Below are 19237 nucleotides of genomic sequence, written 5' to 3'. Positions count from 1 at the left end.
GGTTCCCAGGTCATTTCTGTACCACAGGATTGCTGAAATAAAAGACAACCATGGTTATTTCCTCTGCTGCAAGCTTTCTAGAATATGCTATTTGTCTGGATTTATATCTGAAAGGTCCTGCCAAGGAATCTTGCCCTTCCATTTGTCGAAGTCTCCAGGAACTCGGGGCTCCCTCCTATCCTGGTCCACTCAGATTTGGTGCTGACGAACTGGACCAAAAAAGATGCAGACGGGTAAGGAAAGAAGAGAATGCTTTGAATTTCCATAACTTTCCCCCAGGAAACACCCAGGCTTTTTTTTATAATTAGGGAAGTTCATATTTATGGTCTGCCGTATGGTTCCAAAGAAGGGGTGAGCTTGACCAAAAATTCAAATATCACAGGCCCCGGAAGTTTCCTCTTAATCCATTCTGAACACAGTGGCTCAGATCATTTTGTCTTGTTTGTTTCCACATCACGTGTGAATTTCTCAACCAGACCTTCAAGCTCCTGCAAAATCAGCTTTTATTTGTTCTTTCTCTTCAAACTGTTTATTCCCTAAGATGCCCTCCATTCATATCAGGTTAAAACCAGTTGGCTTTGATAAGTAATCATTATATAATGATCAGAAGAGAATGATTATGGATGAATTCAGAGCAGATGCTCCAGGTGGGTTGGATTGAGAATTTGATTAATAATTCCATCTATTCCACCAAAGTCACATCATTCCTTTGACAGTTGGGCTGGGAATAGGGGCATTTGTCTACAGAAGGAATAGCATGAGATTTTAACAAACAAGAAATTCAACAAATAGAATTAGACAGTTGATCTGAAATGTTAAATTTTCCTTTCACCTTAATTTTTGCAGCCAAATTTATTTCAGCTCTAGATGAAAGAGACAGCACTTTCTTTTGTGGCTGATTACAACAGCTGAAGATTCACTGAGGTTTGATATGAGGAAGAACTTCCTCAGCCATGGGATTGCCAGAGGCCATGATGGGAATCTACTTAAAAGGGTTACATATTTAGTAGACAGCCTAGATTTTAAGACTAATTTATGTGCCCCGGCTGGGCCCGGTGGCTCACCCCTGTAATCCCCGCACTTTGGGAGGCTGAGGCAGGTGGATCACCTGAGGTCAGGAGTTGAAGACCAGCCTGGCCAACATGGTGAAACCCCGTTTCTACTAAAAATACAAAAAAATTAGCCGGGCATGGTGGCACATACCTGTAATGCCAGCTACTCGGGAGGCTGAGACAGGAGAAATGCTTGAACGAAGGAAGTAGAGGTTGCAGTGAGCAAAATCATGCCATTGCACTCCAGCCTAGGTGACAAACTCTGTCTCAAAAGAAAAAAAAAATTATGTGCCCCACTGGAAGAAGTGAGATTCGGCCATCTCATCTCTCTCGGGAGCTCTGAGCCCTGGAGTTTTATGTTTTCTGCAATTATGAATTGTGATCCTTGATTAATTATGCTTTAATAATAAAATGGGTGACTACTGAAAGCTGCTGAATCTGGGTAAGAATTTGGATGAAAAAAATAATAAATATATGTGCGTAATTTATTCTGTTCAAGGTACTGAATATTGAATAAGCTGGATTTATTACTCGAAGAGAAAGACAGAATAAGAGAAGGTTGAAGGGAAAAATGACTGTACTAGAATGGTAGTCAAAAATGCAACAACAGGCAGGTGCAGTGGCTCACGCCTATAATCCCAGCACTTTGGGAGGCCCAGGTGGGCAGGTCACCTGAGATCAGGAGTTTGAGACCAGCGTGGCCAACATGGCCAAACCCCCTCTCTACTAAAAATAGAAAAATTAGCCAGGTGTGGCAGTGGGTGCCTGCAATCCCACCTACTCAGGAGGCTGAGGCAGGAGAATCACTTGAACCTGGGAGGCAGAGTTTGCAGTGAGCCGAGACTGCACCACTGCACTCCAGCCTGGGCGACAGAGTGAGATCCTATCTCAAAAACAAACAAAACAAAACAATAACAAAAAAGCTATTAATAGTTTCCTAGGGAGTAAGAGTGAAGGGCTAGTTTAATTCCAGAGATGCGGACACAGTCCTGGGTCTCACCAGTTATTCTGCTTGGTAATTATCTTTTGAAGCCTTTTTAATATGCCTAACACAGAGCTAAGTGCTATGAAGAAATGAAAGAAATAGAAGCAAAGTACTCCCCATGTGGTTAAATAACAAGACACTATATGACAAATGTCAAAGAGTGACTCAAACAATATGTCCTTTAGAATTTCAGAGAAATGACATCAATGCAGGCTTTACAAGTCAGTAAAAATCTTGGTGACGAGGCAGAACTTGATGTAAGGCAAATCCTAAAAGTTGAGTAGGAATCAACTAGCTAGAATAAAATGTGGGGTTGTGGTAAATACAAAAATGTAAGATGAGTGAAATAACTTATTTATTTATTTATTTATTTATTTTCAGAGACGGAGTCTCCCTCTGTCTCCCAGGCTGGAGTGCAGTGGCATGATCTCGGCTCACTGCAACCTCTGCCTCCTGGGTTCGAGCAATTCTCCTGCCTCAGCCTCCTGAGTAGATGGGATTGCAGGCACCTACCACCACACCCGATTAATTTTTGTATTTTTAGAGAGATGGGGTTTTACCACGTTGGCCAGGCTGGTATCGAATCCTCGACCTCATAATCCACCTGCCTCAGCCTTCCAAAGTGCTAGGATTACAGGCATGAGCCACTGCGCCCAGCCTAATAATATATTAAGATGGCCACAGGCCAAATATTCTGGGGCTGCAATGTGAGTGGAAATGTCGCTCACCCTTTATCACATAGCACCCCATAGTCCAGCCACAACTTGCAGAATTCAAAGTAAGTGTGGATGTGTGTGTGTCTGCAGTGCCTTGCACACAAGTGTGCATGCCTGTGGACATGTGACCCCAGAAGTTATTAATATATCTGGTTTACAAACTGAATTGTTCTTTTATTTTTTTTCTCTCTTGGTGGTCATCAATAACTGAAATTGGGCTAGATTCCTGGAAATTGGGTAAGTTCTCAGAAATCATTTACGCACTTTAGAATCCAGGCCAAATTTAAAATCTTACAATAAAACAAAGAACAAAGCATGCTAAATTATATGTATAGTATAATATCAACCATATAAAATGCATAAAAAATATACTAGAAGGAAATGTGCCTAAAATTCACAGTCTAAAAATTAACAGTGATTGCCTCTTCCTTGTATAGATAAGGGATTTTTTTTTACTGTATTTTCCAGTCTGTACATAATAAAACAAGTAATGTGCAATGCAAACAAAACAAAATGAAACTTTATCAAATTTCAGTAACTCTTTGAAGTTTAATTTTTTTTTGAGACTGAGTCTTATTCTGTTGCCCAGGTTGGAGTGCAGTGGTGTGATCTCGGCTCACTGCAACCTCTGCCTCTGGGTCAAGGGATTCTCCTGTCTCAGCCTCCCGAGTACCTGAGATTACAGGCACCCACCACCACACCTGGCTAATTTTTGTATTTTTAGTTGAGACAGCGTTTCACTATGTTGGCCAGGCAGGTCTTGAACTCCTGACCTCAGGTGATCCACCCGCCTTGGCCTCCCAAAGTGCTGGGATTGCAGGCGTGAGCCACTGCACCCAGTTGAAGTTTAATAGTGTGAAAAAAATATTTCTCATCTCACTATATCTTCTATGGGAGGCCAGATTGCAGATTGGCTACAGAAAAATCCCTTCAAAAGACCTTGTTATTACATAGACTGGAGCTCATGGGGCAGGTCTGATCCACACATCCTTAGGCTCCGCTTCTCCTGGAAAACAAAAATAGCCTCTGATCCAGTGTTGCCTCTCCCATCACCAAACCTCAGCTTCTATCGCCAAACCCATCAAATAAGAGTGTCCAGTAGAAAAACTGGGCAGATGGGGGCACAGAAGGTGAAGACATCATTTCCCAAGCTAATGTGGCTGCTGGAACAATTTAAGTCTTGACTTTGTCTTGGTTTGGTTTGGTTTGACATTGGTTTGTTTTTCATCTTTGTCTCATGCTTAAAATGTGAAGGGCAAATATGATCCATAGAGTTAAGGTTTTAGGTTTTGTAGATGTTTTACTCCATTTAAATGACAGCAGATCATTTAGAAATGATTCCTCTGTAACAGCCTTCCAGATCCCATTCGATTGTACAGCATTGACATAGATAGATAGATAGATAGATAGATAGATAGATAGATAGATAGATAAATAGATGGAATTTGGCTCTGTGTTCCCACCCATATCTCATGTCAAATTGTAACCCCCACATGTCAGGAGAGGGATCCAGTGGGAGGTGACAGGATCATGGGGTTGGATTTCCCCAATGCTATTCTCATGATAGTGAGTTCTCACAATATCTCATTATTATTATTATTATTATTATTATTATTATTATTATTATTATTGCAACAGAGTCTCACTCTATCACCCAGGCTGGAGTGCAGTGGTGTCATCTCGGCTCTCTGCAACCTCTTGCCTCAGTCTCTTGCGTAGCTGGGATTACAGGCATGCCCTGTCATGCCCAGCTAGTTTTTGTATTTTTAGTAGAGACGGAGTTTCACCATGTTGGCCAGGCTGATCTCGAACTCCTGACCTCAGGTAATCTGCCTACCTCGCTCTCCCAAAGTGCTGGAATTACAGGCGTGAGCCACTGTGCCTGGCCAGTTCTCACAAGATCTGATGGTTTAAAAGTGTGGCACTTCCCCCACCTCCTGCCGCCATGTAAGATGCTTGCTTACCCTTCCACCATGATTGAAAAGTTTCATGAGGCCTCCTAGCCACGCTTCCTGGTAAGCCTAAGGATCTCTGAGTCAATTACACCTCGTTTCTTTATAAATTACCCAGTCTCAGGTAGTTCTTTATAGCAGTGTAAGAGTGAACTAATACACATATAAACAGATTAGAGGCAGCACTGGCCTGAGTTGTGAAACTCTTCCCAGCCTGGTCCTGCAATTAGCTGGCTATATGACCTTGGAAAAGCTGCTTTGCTTCTCTGGGCCATGGTTTCATACCTGCAAAAAAAAGAGCACGGACTTAGCTGTTGCCTGGGTCTCTCTAGCCCTGTGGAGAATCAGCTACGTCTCTTACTAGGAACTTCTCATTCAGCCAGTTATTCCACTGTGGAGATGGTCCAGGACCATCAGGGCCATGCTAGACATTGGGAGGCTGCCTGTCAGGTGAACATGAAATTGAACTTATCTGTTCTCTTTCCTCCCTGAATGTTGCTGAAGGTAGATGCCCATCCTCAGGGCTGTCTTATGCAGAGGAAAAAGTTGTCCAGTGATTCCACCCTGCAGTTATCTAACTCGGCAGGGACCTCTGGGCAGTGAGTACTCACGGTACAGTCTCCACACCTCTAATCATGTGCTCCTCTCCTTCCCAAGGAACCTGGAGACCATCATCTCATTTCCTGGGGGAGAGAGCCTGCATGGTTTTATACTGGTGACTGCTTTGGTGGAGAAAGCGGCAGTGCCTGGGATAAAGGTATCTTCTCACTTGATAGCACCTTTTCTTTTTAAATGAGCTTGAGCTTTACTTCCCACTCAGTGCCTTTCCTGCAGTGGATTTCTCAACACAAATGAACATAGACCTTGTCCTGCTTAGTTCAAGTCTGAGAGAAGAGATCTAAGCTCTAGGCCACCATATTTGCTCCCTTTTCTCAATTCCTATAAAACTTGGAATGGACGTTTTGTCCATTCAACAAACAGGCATTGGTTTGGGCAATGGGAAATTGGATCGAACAAGACAGACATTTTCCCAGCCCTGACAGAAGCTTATGATGGATACAGTGGATGAAGATGGATTAACGTGGATTACAGGTGTGAGCCACTGCACCGGGCCTCAAACTGGAAATTCTTCAGGAGTCAGACAGGCACCAGGAAGGCTGGATAGAAGACAAAAGACAGTGATGCAGCCTGTGATCAACTACAGCATTAATGCCTTGCCTAAAAATATTTCAGTTGGATTTCTGCCTTTGCTCTGTCACTCAGGCCAGAGTGCAATGGCGTGGTTTTAGCTCACTGCAATCTCCACCTCCCAGGTTCAAGCGATTCTCCTCCCTCAGCCTCCTAAGTAGTGCACGCCACCATGCCTGGCTAATTTTTGTATTTTTAGTAGAGACAGGGTTTCACCATGTTGGTCAGGCTGGCCTCGAACTCCTGACCTCGTGATCCGCTTGCCTCAGCCTTCCAAAGTGCTGGGATTACAGGTGTGAGCCACCCTGCCCAGCCAACACTACCTCCCTTGATAAGCATATGTTGAGCACCTACTGGTCCTCAATAGGGTGACCCATTGCTGGTATTATAGCGTTTTCTTTCTCTCTCAGTAGTTAAACTCCATGGTTACTTTAGTTCTCATCCATGTGTTTAGTCCATTAGAAGATACAGAGTCAAATATCGGCCTTCCAAGTGTAGTTCAGATGAAGTAGAGACTCAAGGAAGACAAGGAAGTCTTCCCAGCAGAGGGGATTCTAGAGCTGGGGGCTCTGTAGAATCTGTCTGTGTATTAGTCCATTTTCACACTGTTATAAACATACTACCTGAGACTGGGTAATTTGTAAAGTAAAGAAGTTTAATTGACTCATAGTTCTGCATGGATGGGGAGGCCTCAGGAAACTTACAACCATGGAGGAAAGTGAAGGGGAAGCAAGAACCTCTTCACGAGGCAGCAGGAGAGAGAGAGAGCAAAGGGGGGAGCTGCCAAACACTTTTATACAATCAGATTTTGTGAAAACTCTCCCTCATATCATGAGAACAGTATGGGAGAGCCCACCCCCATAATTCAATCACCTCCCACCAGGTCCCTCCATCAGCCTGTGGGGATTACCATCCAAGATGAGATTTGGGTGGGGATACAGATTTAAACACAGATTTAAATCTGACTTTATATGAGAGCTTCGGAGCAACGATGCCCCAGTTGGAGATGCAGTAGAACTGATCATAACGTGACAAATCCGAGAGAAGAAAAGAGTAAAATAGTAGTACTCAGGCCCTTGGGAGGTGCAAGAAGTAACAGCCAGATGAAATTCCAGAAACATTTACCTAGGGGTCTGTCTGGGAGGTCCCCAGGGAGCTTCTGGCTGTCAGGCCGACCACACAGTGGATCTAGCTTAGGACGTTCCCAGGAAGCTCTGACAAACTGTCCGGTCCTCCCCTGGGTTCCCACAGTATGAGGCTTACTCTGCCTGCATGGACTTTAAGGGAGTGCTAATAAGTTGTGTACATGAATCTCATCCCTAGGCTCTTGATCAGGCCACGAATGCTATCTTGCAGCCCAACCAGGAGGCCCTGCTCCAAGCCCTGCAGCGACTGAGACTGTCTATTCAGGACGTCACCAAAACCTTAGGACAGATGCATGGTAAGATGCTTCCGAAGCTCCTGAAGGATCCCCCAGCGGTCCTGGGCTCTGCTTAGGGGAAGAGGGCCTGGAGACCAGGCATGTCCTGAAGGGGGTGATAATACATTCATCCACCAGATGACGCTGGTGGACTATCTTTGTTTTAGGTTAAACACGTATTATCTTGGAGAGCTATTGTCACAGCTTTGTATTCTCCCTCTCCTTTATATTCTCCCGTGATTAAGGTGGTTTCCCTTCTGCAGTGGCCAGATATTTCTTAGGCATGTTGAGGTCTTGCCTGAAGCTTGAGAGGAGGGGATGGGATACACAGTAATGTTGGTCGCCTGTGCCCCAACCTGCAGTGTTAGGTACTGCAGAGCAGGTTGTCTACACTCTGTAATGCCCCTTTTATTCTAACCCCCTGTGTTGGTTCCTGAGATGTCTGACCTTGGTTTTAAGCCTTGTCTAATGGATGGCCTGTGTTCCCTTTCTGTAGTTAGGGCAGGCTGAGTTGTCAAAGGTAGGAAAGTTGTCAGAATCAACATGGAGTCACTTGTGTTGAAGAAAAATTTTTAAACCTTGACAAATAGAGCTGGGGAAGGCTACAAAGAGAGAGCTCCCGTGTATAAATGCCTGATAACAAAATCTTTTCCAAAGGACTGAAAAAATCACCACCTTGCACAAAGGCCATCACAACCTTACATACACAAAAAAATACTTACACAACGACATCTGCCCAGCAACTGCCTTTCCAACACTGGCCTTGTGCCACCCTTTTTATTGATGCTCATAGCCAAGGTTAATGATCTCAAAACAGTTACGTAATTGTCCTCATTTTTCCTTTAAAAACCTTTGTCTTCCTTTATCTTTCTGAATACCCACATGGTTTATTATGGCACACGTATTCCCATTGCAATGCCCTATTCCAGAATAAATATCGGTTTCCATTAGGGAGCCTCTCCCTGTTAATCTGCTTAACACAGGCATGGTCAGTTATGGGGTCCAACCTTCCTGGACCGGTTACATCTTATTCTGGTTACTGCATTCAGTTTCCAACATCTGGGAGGCTCTTCAAATTCTTCTCTCAGAGGAATCTGAAGAACGTATGTGTTTAGGAGGATGTGAGAGAGGGGTGTGGTTTCTTAACAAGAGAATATCAGAGTCTAAGTATCGTTTTCCCTGAATCTTGCTTCCCTGTAGGAAAGAAAGATTCTGGGAAAAGAGAGTGTTTACAAGAAGCAGGACTGGAGGGAGGGAGAAAGACGCTAGGTACTGCCAAGCTTTATTATCTTGTATTAAAAAAGTAAATATAATTTGTCATCCCAGCCTCTCAGCACTAGTAGAAATCTATCTGAAGTCACAGGATTAGGTATTATCCACTTCCTGGTTTTATAGTTTATATTTGTATTTTCTCTATTTCCTTGAATTTTAATTTTAGAGCCCTCATGATCACATCAGTAGGTCTTCTGCCAAACAGCTCCCTTAAGTTGTATGGTGGCTTTGCCAAGCTGAAATGAGATGAGATGTGTTTTAGCTTTGCCAAGAAAGCCTGAGTCCATCACTTAGGATATCAAGGCTATTAGGGAGATAGTGCAGGTGTCTTCAGATCACATGGATGAGCAAAAGGAAGTAATTTTGGAAGATTATGAGAAAGCTTCCACCAGGTCCCAGTGCACATAGCAGTAAGATGGTGCATGCAGTGTCTAACTGTCACAGGCTTTCCTAGGGCTCACTTTCAGACTCACTTCTTTTTTTTTTTTTTTTTTTTGTGAGATGGAGTCTCACTCTGTCGCCCAGGCTGGAGTGCAGTGCCACTGCAACCTCTACCTCCCGGGTTCAAGCGATTCTCTTGCCTCAGTCTCCCTAGTAGCTGGGATTATAGGCATGCACCACCATGCCCGCTAATTTTTGTATTTTTAGTAGAGATGGGGTTTCGCCATGTTGGTCAGGCTGGTCTCGAACTCCTGACCTCAGGTGATCTGCCTACCTTGGCCTCCCAAAGTGCTGGGATTACAGCCGTGAGCCACTGCGCCCAGCTCAGACTCACTTCTTAGGCCCAGGCCAACCCGCTGTGTTCTCCTGCTCAGCCTCTGCAGGAGGTCTCATCGTCTAAGGAGGTCCCAGGGCTACCGCCCTTGTTTTCTCAAAAGGCACATTTTCCCACACAGACATAATTTCGTTTCAGTGTTTTACTCCTAGTCACATTCATCTATATGGAGAAATAGCTGAATGGATTGGACTGTGTTTTCTAAAGATGGCCCCGTGCCATCCTGCACGCTCCTCCACAGCGTGGCCTGGGCATTCCTTTCAACCAGGGGTGGACTCTGTGCCCCTACTTGTGATGTACGTGTTGCCAATAGAATGTAGTATAGGGGATAGCACAGACTTCTGAGGCAAGACTAGAAGAGGTGATGCAGGTTTAACCTTGTGTCCTGAGCCACTAGGTAAAAAGTCCACCTACCCTGAGATCACTCTGCTGTGCAAATGACACAGGCAAACCACATCAAAGAGCCATGTGTGGGTTCTCCAGTTGGCTTCTGCCCAGGAGTGAAGGTGCCTTCAGATGGTTCTAGGCTCCCATCCCAACTTATGTCCTGTCTTGAAGTCTTCCAAACTGAGGCACCAGCCACTATGGAGCAGAGACAAGCCATTGCCATCTTGTCCTGCCCAGATTCCCCATCAACAGAATATAGTGGTTTTTTCACACCCCTATGTTTGGAGTGGTTTCTATGCAGCAATAGTAACCACGAGAAATAAAGTTATAAAAATAGTAACAAACACTAGAACTGCAAGATTTAAGGAATCACCTGAATGCTCCAGTCATTGTCTCTGGTTTGTAATGATAAACTTTCTTCTGCGTGATAAATAGAGCTTGTCTGGACTTTTTCCCTCTGCTTCCATTCCCCAAAATGGAGCGTACCAAACAATTGCTTCTTTCAGAGCCCAGCTTTAGCAAGAGTCATGAGCTCTAATCCCTTCATCCATAAATACTTCCTTTCCAGGCACGTAGAACCCTTCACACTCAGGGCTGAGTAGAAGATGCCTGTTGCAGACTGCAGTAGCGTTTTGGAGAGCCACCCTCCTGGTACCTGAGTCACTAGTCCTTTGCCCAGCTTTTCTCAGTTTTGTAAAGTGCTCACTTCTGAGTGGAAGACAGAACCAGCCCGGTCTATTTTCATAATCTGCCCCCATAAGGCAGAAGTCCACATGGTACTAGAAACATAACCATATCTATGTCAGTCTGCCACTGCCTGCTGCCTGTCAACCGTGCGTGTCTGCATCCAGTCCTTCTTTGGAGCTGGTTTCCAGCGACTCAGCCAGATCTGAGCTTTCTGACTCATTGGAAGGTTAAACTATTTTCAGACTTTCAAGTGTTGAGATTATTAAGACATGTGTTTTTTTTTTTTTCTTCTTTTTTTGGCATGCTTACTGATCGCCCCTGTTCTCTAGGAAGTAATGTTCTTCTTGGAAAAGGTGAAGGATATTTTTCTCCCCAAAAAGCCATGGAAATGTTTGCCTTTATTTACTTCCAAATTAACAGAATTTCCAGCTTTTGCTTGACCCATCGGCGCATTGGCAGTGTTAAGAATTTTTTCTTTTAGCAGTAATGTGGAGTCGAAGGGTTTCTTCCTAACCGTTTAGTGTATGCATTTAAATCAGGTTTCTTTTTGAGTAAATTGGGGCTAAGCTGTAGTGTGAACTTCTGCTACTGTTCCTTTCTCATTAGTTCACTTGATTTCATGGAAGGAATTTTCCATCTCAGCCTGTGAACTTATTTTGTCTAAACTCAATTGGAAAGTAATTAACACTGAGATTCTTCTTTAATAAATTCTATATGATAATAAAATCATACAAACATCTCTTTATTTTTCTTTTTGACCTAGAAAAGATGTTCACAGGCCAGACCTGGTGGCTGAAGCCTGTAATCCCAGCACACTGAGAGGAAGAGGCGGGTGGATCACACGAGGTCAGTAGTTCGAGGGCAGGGTAGCCAATGTGGTGAAACCCCATCTCTAGTAAAAACACAAAAATTAGCTGGGCATGGTGGCACATGCCTGTAATCCCAGCTACTCAGGAGGCTGAGGCAGGAGAATCACTTGAACCTGGGAGATGGAAGTTGCAGTGAGCCTAGATCCTGCCACTGCACTCCAGCCTGGGCGACAGAGTGAGACTCTGTCCCCAGAAAAATAAATAAATAAAAGATGTTCACAATATATTGTTAAGTGAAAAAAGCAGGCTACATAACTTGCATAATATGAGTGCATTTTAATAAAAATATACATATTTAGCAAAATAAAAGGACAAATGATATTTATTAAAATATTTACGTTGATTATTTCAACACAGAGGATGATAGTTGATTTTGCTTAACTTCTTCCCTCCTTCTTTTCAATTTGAATTTTCTATAATGAAGATTGTTTCTTTTTCTTTCTTTCTTTCTTTTTTTTTTTGAGATGGAGTTTCGCTCTTGTTGCCCAGGCTGGGGTGCAATGGCACCGTCTCGGCTCACCACAACCTCTGCGTCCCAGGTTTAAGTGATTCTTCTGCCTCAGCCTCCCGAGTAGCTGGGATTATAGGCGTGTGCCACCACGCCCGGCTGATTTTGTATTTTTAGTAGAGATGGGGTTTCTCCATGTTGGTCAGGCTGGTCTCGAACTCCTGACCTTAGGTGATCTGCCCACCTCGGCCTCCCAAAGTGCTGGGATTACAGGCGTGAGCCACCACGCCTGGACTGATTATTTTTTAAATAGGGTTAGAAAGTGAGGAAGTTACTAAACTCCGATTAGCCCAAATATGCCCCAGAGGGTCCTTCTGGCAGAGTAAATGTCTCTGTTCAGCCTGAATCTGGGAAATTGTTCCTACCTTATAAACTGGGGTATCCTTCAGAAATGACATTTACTCAAACTTCCTTTTAGGCAGACTGCATAATAGCAATTTTTAATATTAACCATTTAAAAAAACCTTCAGATTAATTAACACCAAAAGAATAATTGGGAAAATACAACTCCTCACTTTAAAAAAGAAACAACCAAAGTAAATACTAAAAAATTATATGATGTTATATTATCTAAGCTTAGTTTACTGCAAAGATCAAGAGCACACTAGTAGTTGACGGCCTCTATTCACACTGTTCATAGCCCTCGCTCGCTTCTCCAGCCATTCACTCACTCATGCAAAAGGTCTGTACACACAATGATGCCTGATGGTATAACAGGAACCTTAACATTTCAATTAAAAGGCAAAATGAGGACATTTACCATCAGCCTATAAAATTCTTTTTCTTCTTCTTCTTCTTCTTTTTTTTTTGAGATGGAGTCTTGCTCTGTTGCCCAGGCTGGAGTGCAGTGGCGTGATCTCGGCTCACTGCAACCTCTGCCTCCCAGGTTCAAGCAATTCTCCTGCCTCAGCCTCCCAAGTAACTGGGATTACAGGTGCATGCCACCACGCCCGGATAATTTTTTGTGTTTTTACTAGGGATGGGGTTTCACCATGTTGGCCAGGCTAGTCTCTAACTCCTGACCTCAAGTGATCCACCTGCCTCAGCCTCCCAAAGTTCTGGGTGTGGGCGGCAAGCCACCCAGGTGCCAAGGCAAGAGACAGAGGGCACGAGCTGTTCCAGTATAATGAGGAAAATATATAGAATAAGAATAGTTATACTAGAAATAGATTATAGATATGATTACATATGAATATCATTCTTCATTAGTTTGTAGCACTACTCTTTATTCCAGTATTATAATAATCTTTGCTCTACAATTATAACCTAGGAAAAACCAGGCCATACAGAGATAGGAGCTAAAGGGACAGGGTGAGAAGTGACCAGAAGACAAGTGTGAGCCTTCTGTTATGCCCGGACAGGGCCACTAGAGGGCTTCTTGGTCTAGCGGTAACGCCAGCGTCTGGGAAGATGCCTGTCGCCTACCGTGGTCTAGCGGTAGCGCCAGTGCCTAGAAAAGGCACTCTTTTTAAATATACTTTTTATTTTTGTTTAATCTTCCCTGATTTCCTATAGATCTGAGATATGTCATGCTTATTTTCATTGCTATATAAAAATCTCAATAAACTTTATACCTAAGAGAAAAAAAAAAAAAAAAAAAAAAGAAAAGGCGCTCGTTACTTAGCAGACCGGGAAAGGGAGTCTCCCTTTCCCCGGGGGAGTTGGAGAAGACTCTGCTCCACCACTTCTTGTGGAGGGCCTGACATGAGTCAGGCCTGCCTGCAGTCATCTGGAGGCCTAACCGTCTCCCTGTGATGCTGTGCTTCAGAGGTCACGCTCCTAGTCCGTTTTCATGTTCCACCCTGAACACCTGGCTCCTCCTTTTAGATAGCAGTAGCAGAATTAGTGAAAGTACTAAAAGTCTTTGAAATGCAGAAGTAATGGCGTAAGCTGTCACCTCCCTCTCTCCGCCTCAGCTGCCAAACAGGGAAGGGTCCCCTGTCCAGTGGACACGTGACTTGCGTGACCTTACCTGTCATTGGAGAGGACTCATACTCCTTACCCTGCCCCTTGCCTTGTATCTAATAAATAACAGCTCAATCTGGCATTTGGGGCCACTACCTGTCTCCGCATCTTGGTGGTAGTGGTCCCCCGGGCCCAGCCGTCTTTTATTCTATCTCTTTGTCTTGTGTCTTTATTTCTACGATCTCTTGTCTCCGCACAAGAGGAGAAAAACCCACAGACCCTGTAGGGCTGGCCCCTACAGCTGGGAATTACAGGCATGAGCCACCGCATCCAGCCTGAAATTCTTCTGAAGGATAATAATATAGTACTTGAAGATACGGTTTCAAAAAAATTATACTAAATGAAAGGGCACCATTTTACAAGCACTAGAACTACATTAAACTTAAATGAATTCCAACACTCTTAATAATGTAACTCAAAAACAAGTCTAGTGTTAACAAAAGCTCCAACAACTAAAACTACGTTAACAGGCACAATGAACATTGTAAACGCCGCTAATTGGCACCAAGTTTAATAGGGCAGACAATATTTTCTTCTGCATTCACACTTACTCAGTTACACTGTTGAAAAATGGTGCTGCTCAAGCTATGAATGCTTTACAAAAGAAATCATTTTAATAAATACAGTAAATGCTAAAACTCTAGCTAAACTATCATGCAAGATATATAACCAAGACAAATACAAATCCGTAATACAAGCAACTTGCATTCAAAATGAACTCTACCATTATATTTTATTAAAAGGGCAGACTTTATGAATTAACCCAGCTGCTTCCTGAATTACAAAAGTGGCATGACTCAATATGAAAATAAGAAACTGTCTACAAATTTCTGACAGTAATAAATTGTAATATACAATACATGCAGGAGTCTTAGGGAAGAATAAACTCTCCTAGGAAATAAAAATATTTTATACTTTTAAAATCCAAAGCAAAAAAAAAAAAAATCATTGCCAGATGCGGTGGCTCACACCTGTAATCCAAGCACTTTGGGAGGCCAAGGCAGGATCGCTTGAGCCCAGGAGTTTGAGACCAGCCTGGGCAACATAGCAAAACCCCATCTCTACAAAAAAATACAAAAATTAGATGGGAATGGTGGTGAGCGCCTGTGGTTCCAGCTACCCAGGAGGCTGAGGTGGGAGGATGCACCTCAAGGCTGCAATGAGCCAAGGCCACACCATTGCACTGAAGCCTAGGGACAGAGTGAGACCCTGTCTCAATAAATAAATAAATAAATAAATAAATAAATAAATGTCTTTTATGAAAAAGATTCTGTAGTCAGAATTAACACCTCAACTAGCCAAACATCAGGAAGTTACATTACAGCTACTTAATACACAAAGGGACACATTTTCACCAGTCGTTGTCTTCTGATATTTCTATTCCAGAATCACACACTCTCACTTCCCTACACTCCCCATCCCATCATTTCTTCAGAGCATGGAAACAGAATTTGTTGAACACCAGAAATCTCTTGCGATGGTGGTACATAAGTCATAACATTTGTTGTTGCCCAGCAGCAGGTATGAAGCCGGCTGGTGACTGGCTAGCAAATGCCTATTCTGTGAGCTCCTCACTTAGCCCATCTGTAGCTCTGACTTCTCCACCAAGTCCCTTCTCTCCTTTCACAGCCTTTCTGAGTTTCTGAGGGATAATTTCAGAGGTTCCACATAACTGTCGAAGCCTATGGTAGACATGGCAAAGTGAAAATCCTCTCCACTGGCCATTTCCGTTTCTCTTGGGGGCATCTTTCACTTGCCTCAGGTGTTATAAAGCTGATGAACACACGTACACGTTGTTTAACACTTTCTTGGCCATTTCCCATTTGAGATATGGCATGTTTCATTATCCTAGTGACATGTGCAATCAAAAAATATATATTTTGTTCTCTGCAACTTTCTTTTGAAAAATGTATATTTGAACAAAATATACATTTTTTGTATCTTCATGACCATTCATGCTGTCCTCACTGTCATCATGAGGCTCTATAACATAATGACTCCTCCAGTGCAGTCTTCGGAAATTCCCCGTGCAGAAGCACGTGTCATACAGCAGTCCCCATTCATCTCCAGTGCAGCTCTGGCTGGCTCCCATGTCTGATCAGCTGTTTGGTTGGACAGAAAATAACTGCAAGGGAATCAGTTCCAGTGTGGAGCTCTGTTTGCAGGACTCAGACTCCCCTCCCTCCCATGTTAATGCTTTTTTTATTCTTCATTTTTTTTTTTTTTTTGACAGAGTCTCATTCTGTCACTCAGGCTGGAGTGCAATGCTATGATCTCGGCTCACTACAACCTCTGCCTCCCTGGTTCAAGCAATTCTCGTGCCTCAACTTCCCAAGTAGCTGAGATTACAGGTGCGCACCATCACACCCCAGTAATTTTTTTGTATTTTTAGTAGAGACGGGGTTTTGCCATGTTGCCAAGGCTGGTGTCAAACTCCTGAGCTCAGGAAATCCACCTTCCTCAGCTTCCCAAAGTGCTAGGATTACAGGCGTGAGCCACCATGCCCAGCCCCATGTTAATGCTTCTAAAGTTTGTCCTCACTCCTTTAGAAATTCCTTCAGTACATCCTTTAAGACTTCCTCTAGTGAGTGTCTGCTGGTGGTAAACTCTCCCCTCTAAAAGTTGCCTTATTTCTCCTCAATTCCTGAAGGATATTTTTGCTAGCAGCTATATTCTTTTAGATATTGAATATATCAGTACAAAAGCTTCTGGTTTCCATGGTTGCTATTGAGATGTTAGCTGTCGGTTTATCTTTCTCCCCTGACTATGTGTACCTGTTTCTCTGTATCTGTCTACTTTTTGGGTTGCTCAATTTATTGGCCTTGGGCTTCATTCTGCTGCTTCTTTTTTTTTTTTTTTTTTTTTGAGATGGAGTCTTCCTCTGTTGCCCAGGCTGGAGTGCAGTGGTGCAATCTTGGCTCAATACAACCTCTGCCTCTCGGTTCAAGCGATTCTCCTGCCTCAGCCTACCGAGTAGCTGGGATTACAGGCACCTGCCAACACGCCAGGCTAATTTTTGTATTTTTAGTAGAAATAGGATTTCACTATGTTGGCCAGGCTGGTCTCAAACTCTTGACTTCAGGTGATCCACCCGCCTCAGTCTCCCAAAGTGCTAAGATTACAGGCCTGAGCCACCACGCCTGGCCACAATTTTTAAACTTTTTATTTTTACAGGCACCTGCCAACATGCACAACTAATTTTTGTATTTTTAGTAGAAACAGGATTTCACTGTGTTGGCCAGGCTGGTCTCAAACTCTTGACCTCAGGTCATCCACCACCTTGGTCTCCCAAAGTGCTAGGATTACAGGCGGGAGCCACCACGCCTGGCCAAAATTGTTAAACTTTTTATTTTCTTCCTCAAGAGGATGAGAAGAAAGGTCAATTGTAAGCTTTAGAAGTCTTGCCCAATAGCCAATCTGAGAATATTCTCCGTAAACATTCACCAGAGGCAGCCAGTGACCATGGGATACTTTCGGTGAGAGGAATTGATTGCTGGGGTCAGGAATGGGAGGAAAGCATACTTCTCATTAGATACCTTGTTGAACTTCATAAATTGTGTGCCAAATGCATGTCTTACCTAGACTTCATAAATTAATTTCTTTAAAAATAATCAAAGATAATTTTTTAAAGACATTTAATTTAAGGTGATTATAAAACATCCAGTATACTTTCACTATTAAAAAAGTAAGTATTCCTGTCCGGGCTTGGTGGATCACACCTGTAATCCCAGCACTCTGGGAGGCTGAGGTGGTCGGATCATGAGGTCAAGAGATTGAGACCATCCTGGCCAATATGATGAAACCATGTCTCTCCTAAAAATACAAAAACTAGCTGGGCGTAGTGGCATGCCTGTAGTGCTAGTTACTCAGGAGGCTGAGGCAGGAGGATCGCTTGAACCCAGGAGGTGGAGGTTGCAGTGAGCTGAGATCGTGCCACTGCACTCCAGCGTGGCAACAGAGTGAGACTCCATCTTCAAAAAAAAAAAAAAGTGTTCCTAAACAGCATATTATCATGATATATTATTTTGTTTTGTAGGGTTTTGAACCTTGTCTAAAAAGAATTAAAATGTATGAATTTCTTCCTGCAATTTCCCTATTTCACTAAGGGTCATTCACATTGGTCATATAGATATAGCACATTTTCACCACTATATAGCAGCGTTTTGTACAAATAGACTACAATTTACTTATTCTGCACTTATTTCTGTTTGTTTGTTTTGAGTTTGTTTGTTTTGCTATGAAAAGCAATGTCATTACATATATTCATGCCCATAGCTACAAGTTTACATATTTCAGGTTTTCTGTAGGGTGGACACCAGGGAGTTGAATTGTTCAACAGGACTTTACATTCATCTTTAGTTTTATTGGCCAACACCAAATTGTTCTTCACAATGTTTGAACTAAGTTGAAATTCCACCTCCCCATCACATTTAGTTTTGTCAACTTCATTTCTTCATTCACTAATTCATTCATTCAGTCTTTTGTTTATTTGTTTATTGCCTGTCTGATAGGTGTATAGTGGTGCTTCATCATGGTTTTACTTTGCATTTCTCTGATTTCCTTTTTAAATTTTTAAAAAATTATTTTTATGTAGAAACAAGGTCTCGCTACATGGCCCAGGCTGGTCTTGAACTCCTGGCTTCAAATGATCCTCCCACCTTGGCCTTTCAAAGTACCGAGATTGATTATAGGCGTGTGCCACTGTGGCCAGCTGATTTCCCTGATTTCTGATGAGTTAACAATCTCTTCTTTCTTTCTCTCTCTCTCTGTGTAAACAGGTACTCACCATTCGTGCCTATTTTCTGTAAAATATGTGGCTTTCCTCATTTTTTTTTTTTTTTTTTTTAGGCAGAGTCTCGCTCTGTTGCAGGCTAGAGTGCAGTGGCGCGATCTTGGCTCACCACAACCTCCACTTCCCGGGTTCGAGCAATTCTCCTGCCTCAGCCTTCAGAGTAGCTGGGACTACAGGCATGCACCACCATGCCCAGCTAATTTTTGTATTTTTAGTAGAGATTGGGTTTCACTATGTTGGCCAGACTGGTCTCAAACTCCTGACCTTGTGATCTGCCTGCCTCGGCCTCCCAAAGTGCTGGGATTACAGGAGTGAGCCACTGCGCCCAGCCATCTTCCCTCATTTTTATACTAATTAGGCTTTTATTTTACTTGTTTTTTTTAATGTTTTTTGTACACTCTGAAGGCTGATTTTTGTTAATTGTATGTGTTGCATTTTTTATGGTTTGTCTTATGCCTTTTGAAAGTAAAAGTTCTTAATTTAAATATAGCCAACTTGTAATCATTTGTGAAAGTCTGTGGTTTAAGAGGTCTTGAATAAGAAATTATCCCATCATCATAAGTCATAAGTACTTTTTTGTTGTTGTTGAGACAGAATATCGCTTTGTTGTCCAGGCTGGAGTGCAGTGGCTTGATCTCAGCTCACTGCAACCTCTGCCTCCTGGGTTCA

The 19237-nt window shown here is 43.0% G+C and overlaps 1 protein-coding gene and 1 pseudogene across 1 annotated transcript in view; one reads left to right on the top strand and one right to left on the bottom strand.

Annotated features, from left to right (window-relative positions):
• IDO2 (indoleamine 2,3-dioxygenase 2) overlaps nt 1–19237 on the top strand; it is a 52819-nt gene that overhangs the window by 19871 nt on the left and 13711 nt on the right. Inside the window, exons 4-7 of the mRNA XM_055348231.1 lie at nt 115–233; nt 2976–2990; nt 5363–5462; nt 7217–7334. Of these exons, the coding sequence (XP_055204206.1) occupies nt 115–233; nt 2976–2990; nt 5363–5462; nt 7217–7334 (352 nt within the window). The remainder of the gene's footprint in view (nt 1–114; nt 234–2975; nt 2991–5362; nt 5463–7216; nt 7335–19237) is intronic.
• LOC109027908 (nuclear transcription factor Y subunit beta-like) lies at nt 15183–15840 on the bottom strand (annotated as a pseudogene).

Source organism: Gorilla gorilla, chromosome 7 (assembly GCF_029281585.2).
Source record: "Gorilla gorilla gorilla isolate KB3781 chromosome 7, NHGRI_mGorGor1-v2.1_pri, whole genome shotgun sequence".
NCBI classification, from domain to species: Eukaryota; Metazoa; Chordata; class Mammalia; order Primates; family Hominidae; genus Gorilla; species Gorilla gorilla.
The sequence above is the reverse complement of the archived record's forward strand: the minus strand, read 5'-3'. Positions and strand labels throughout refer to the sequence as shown.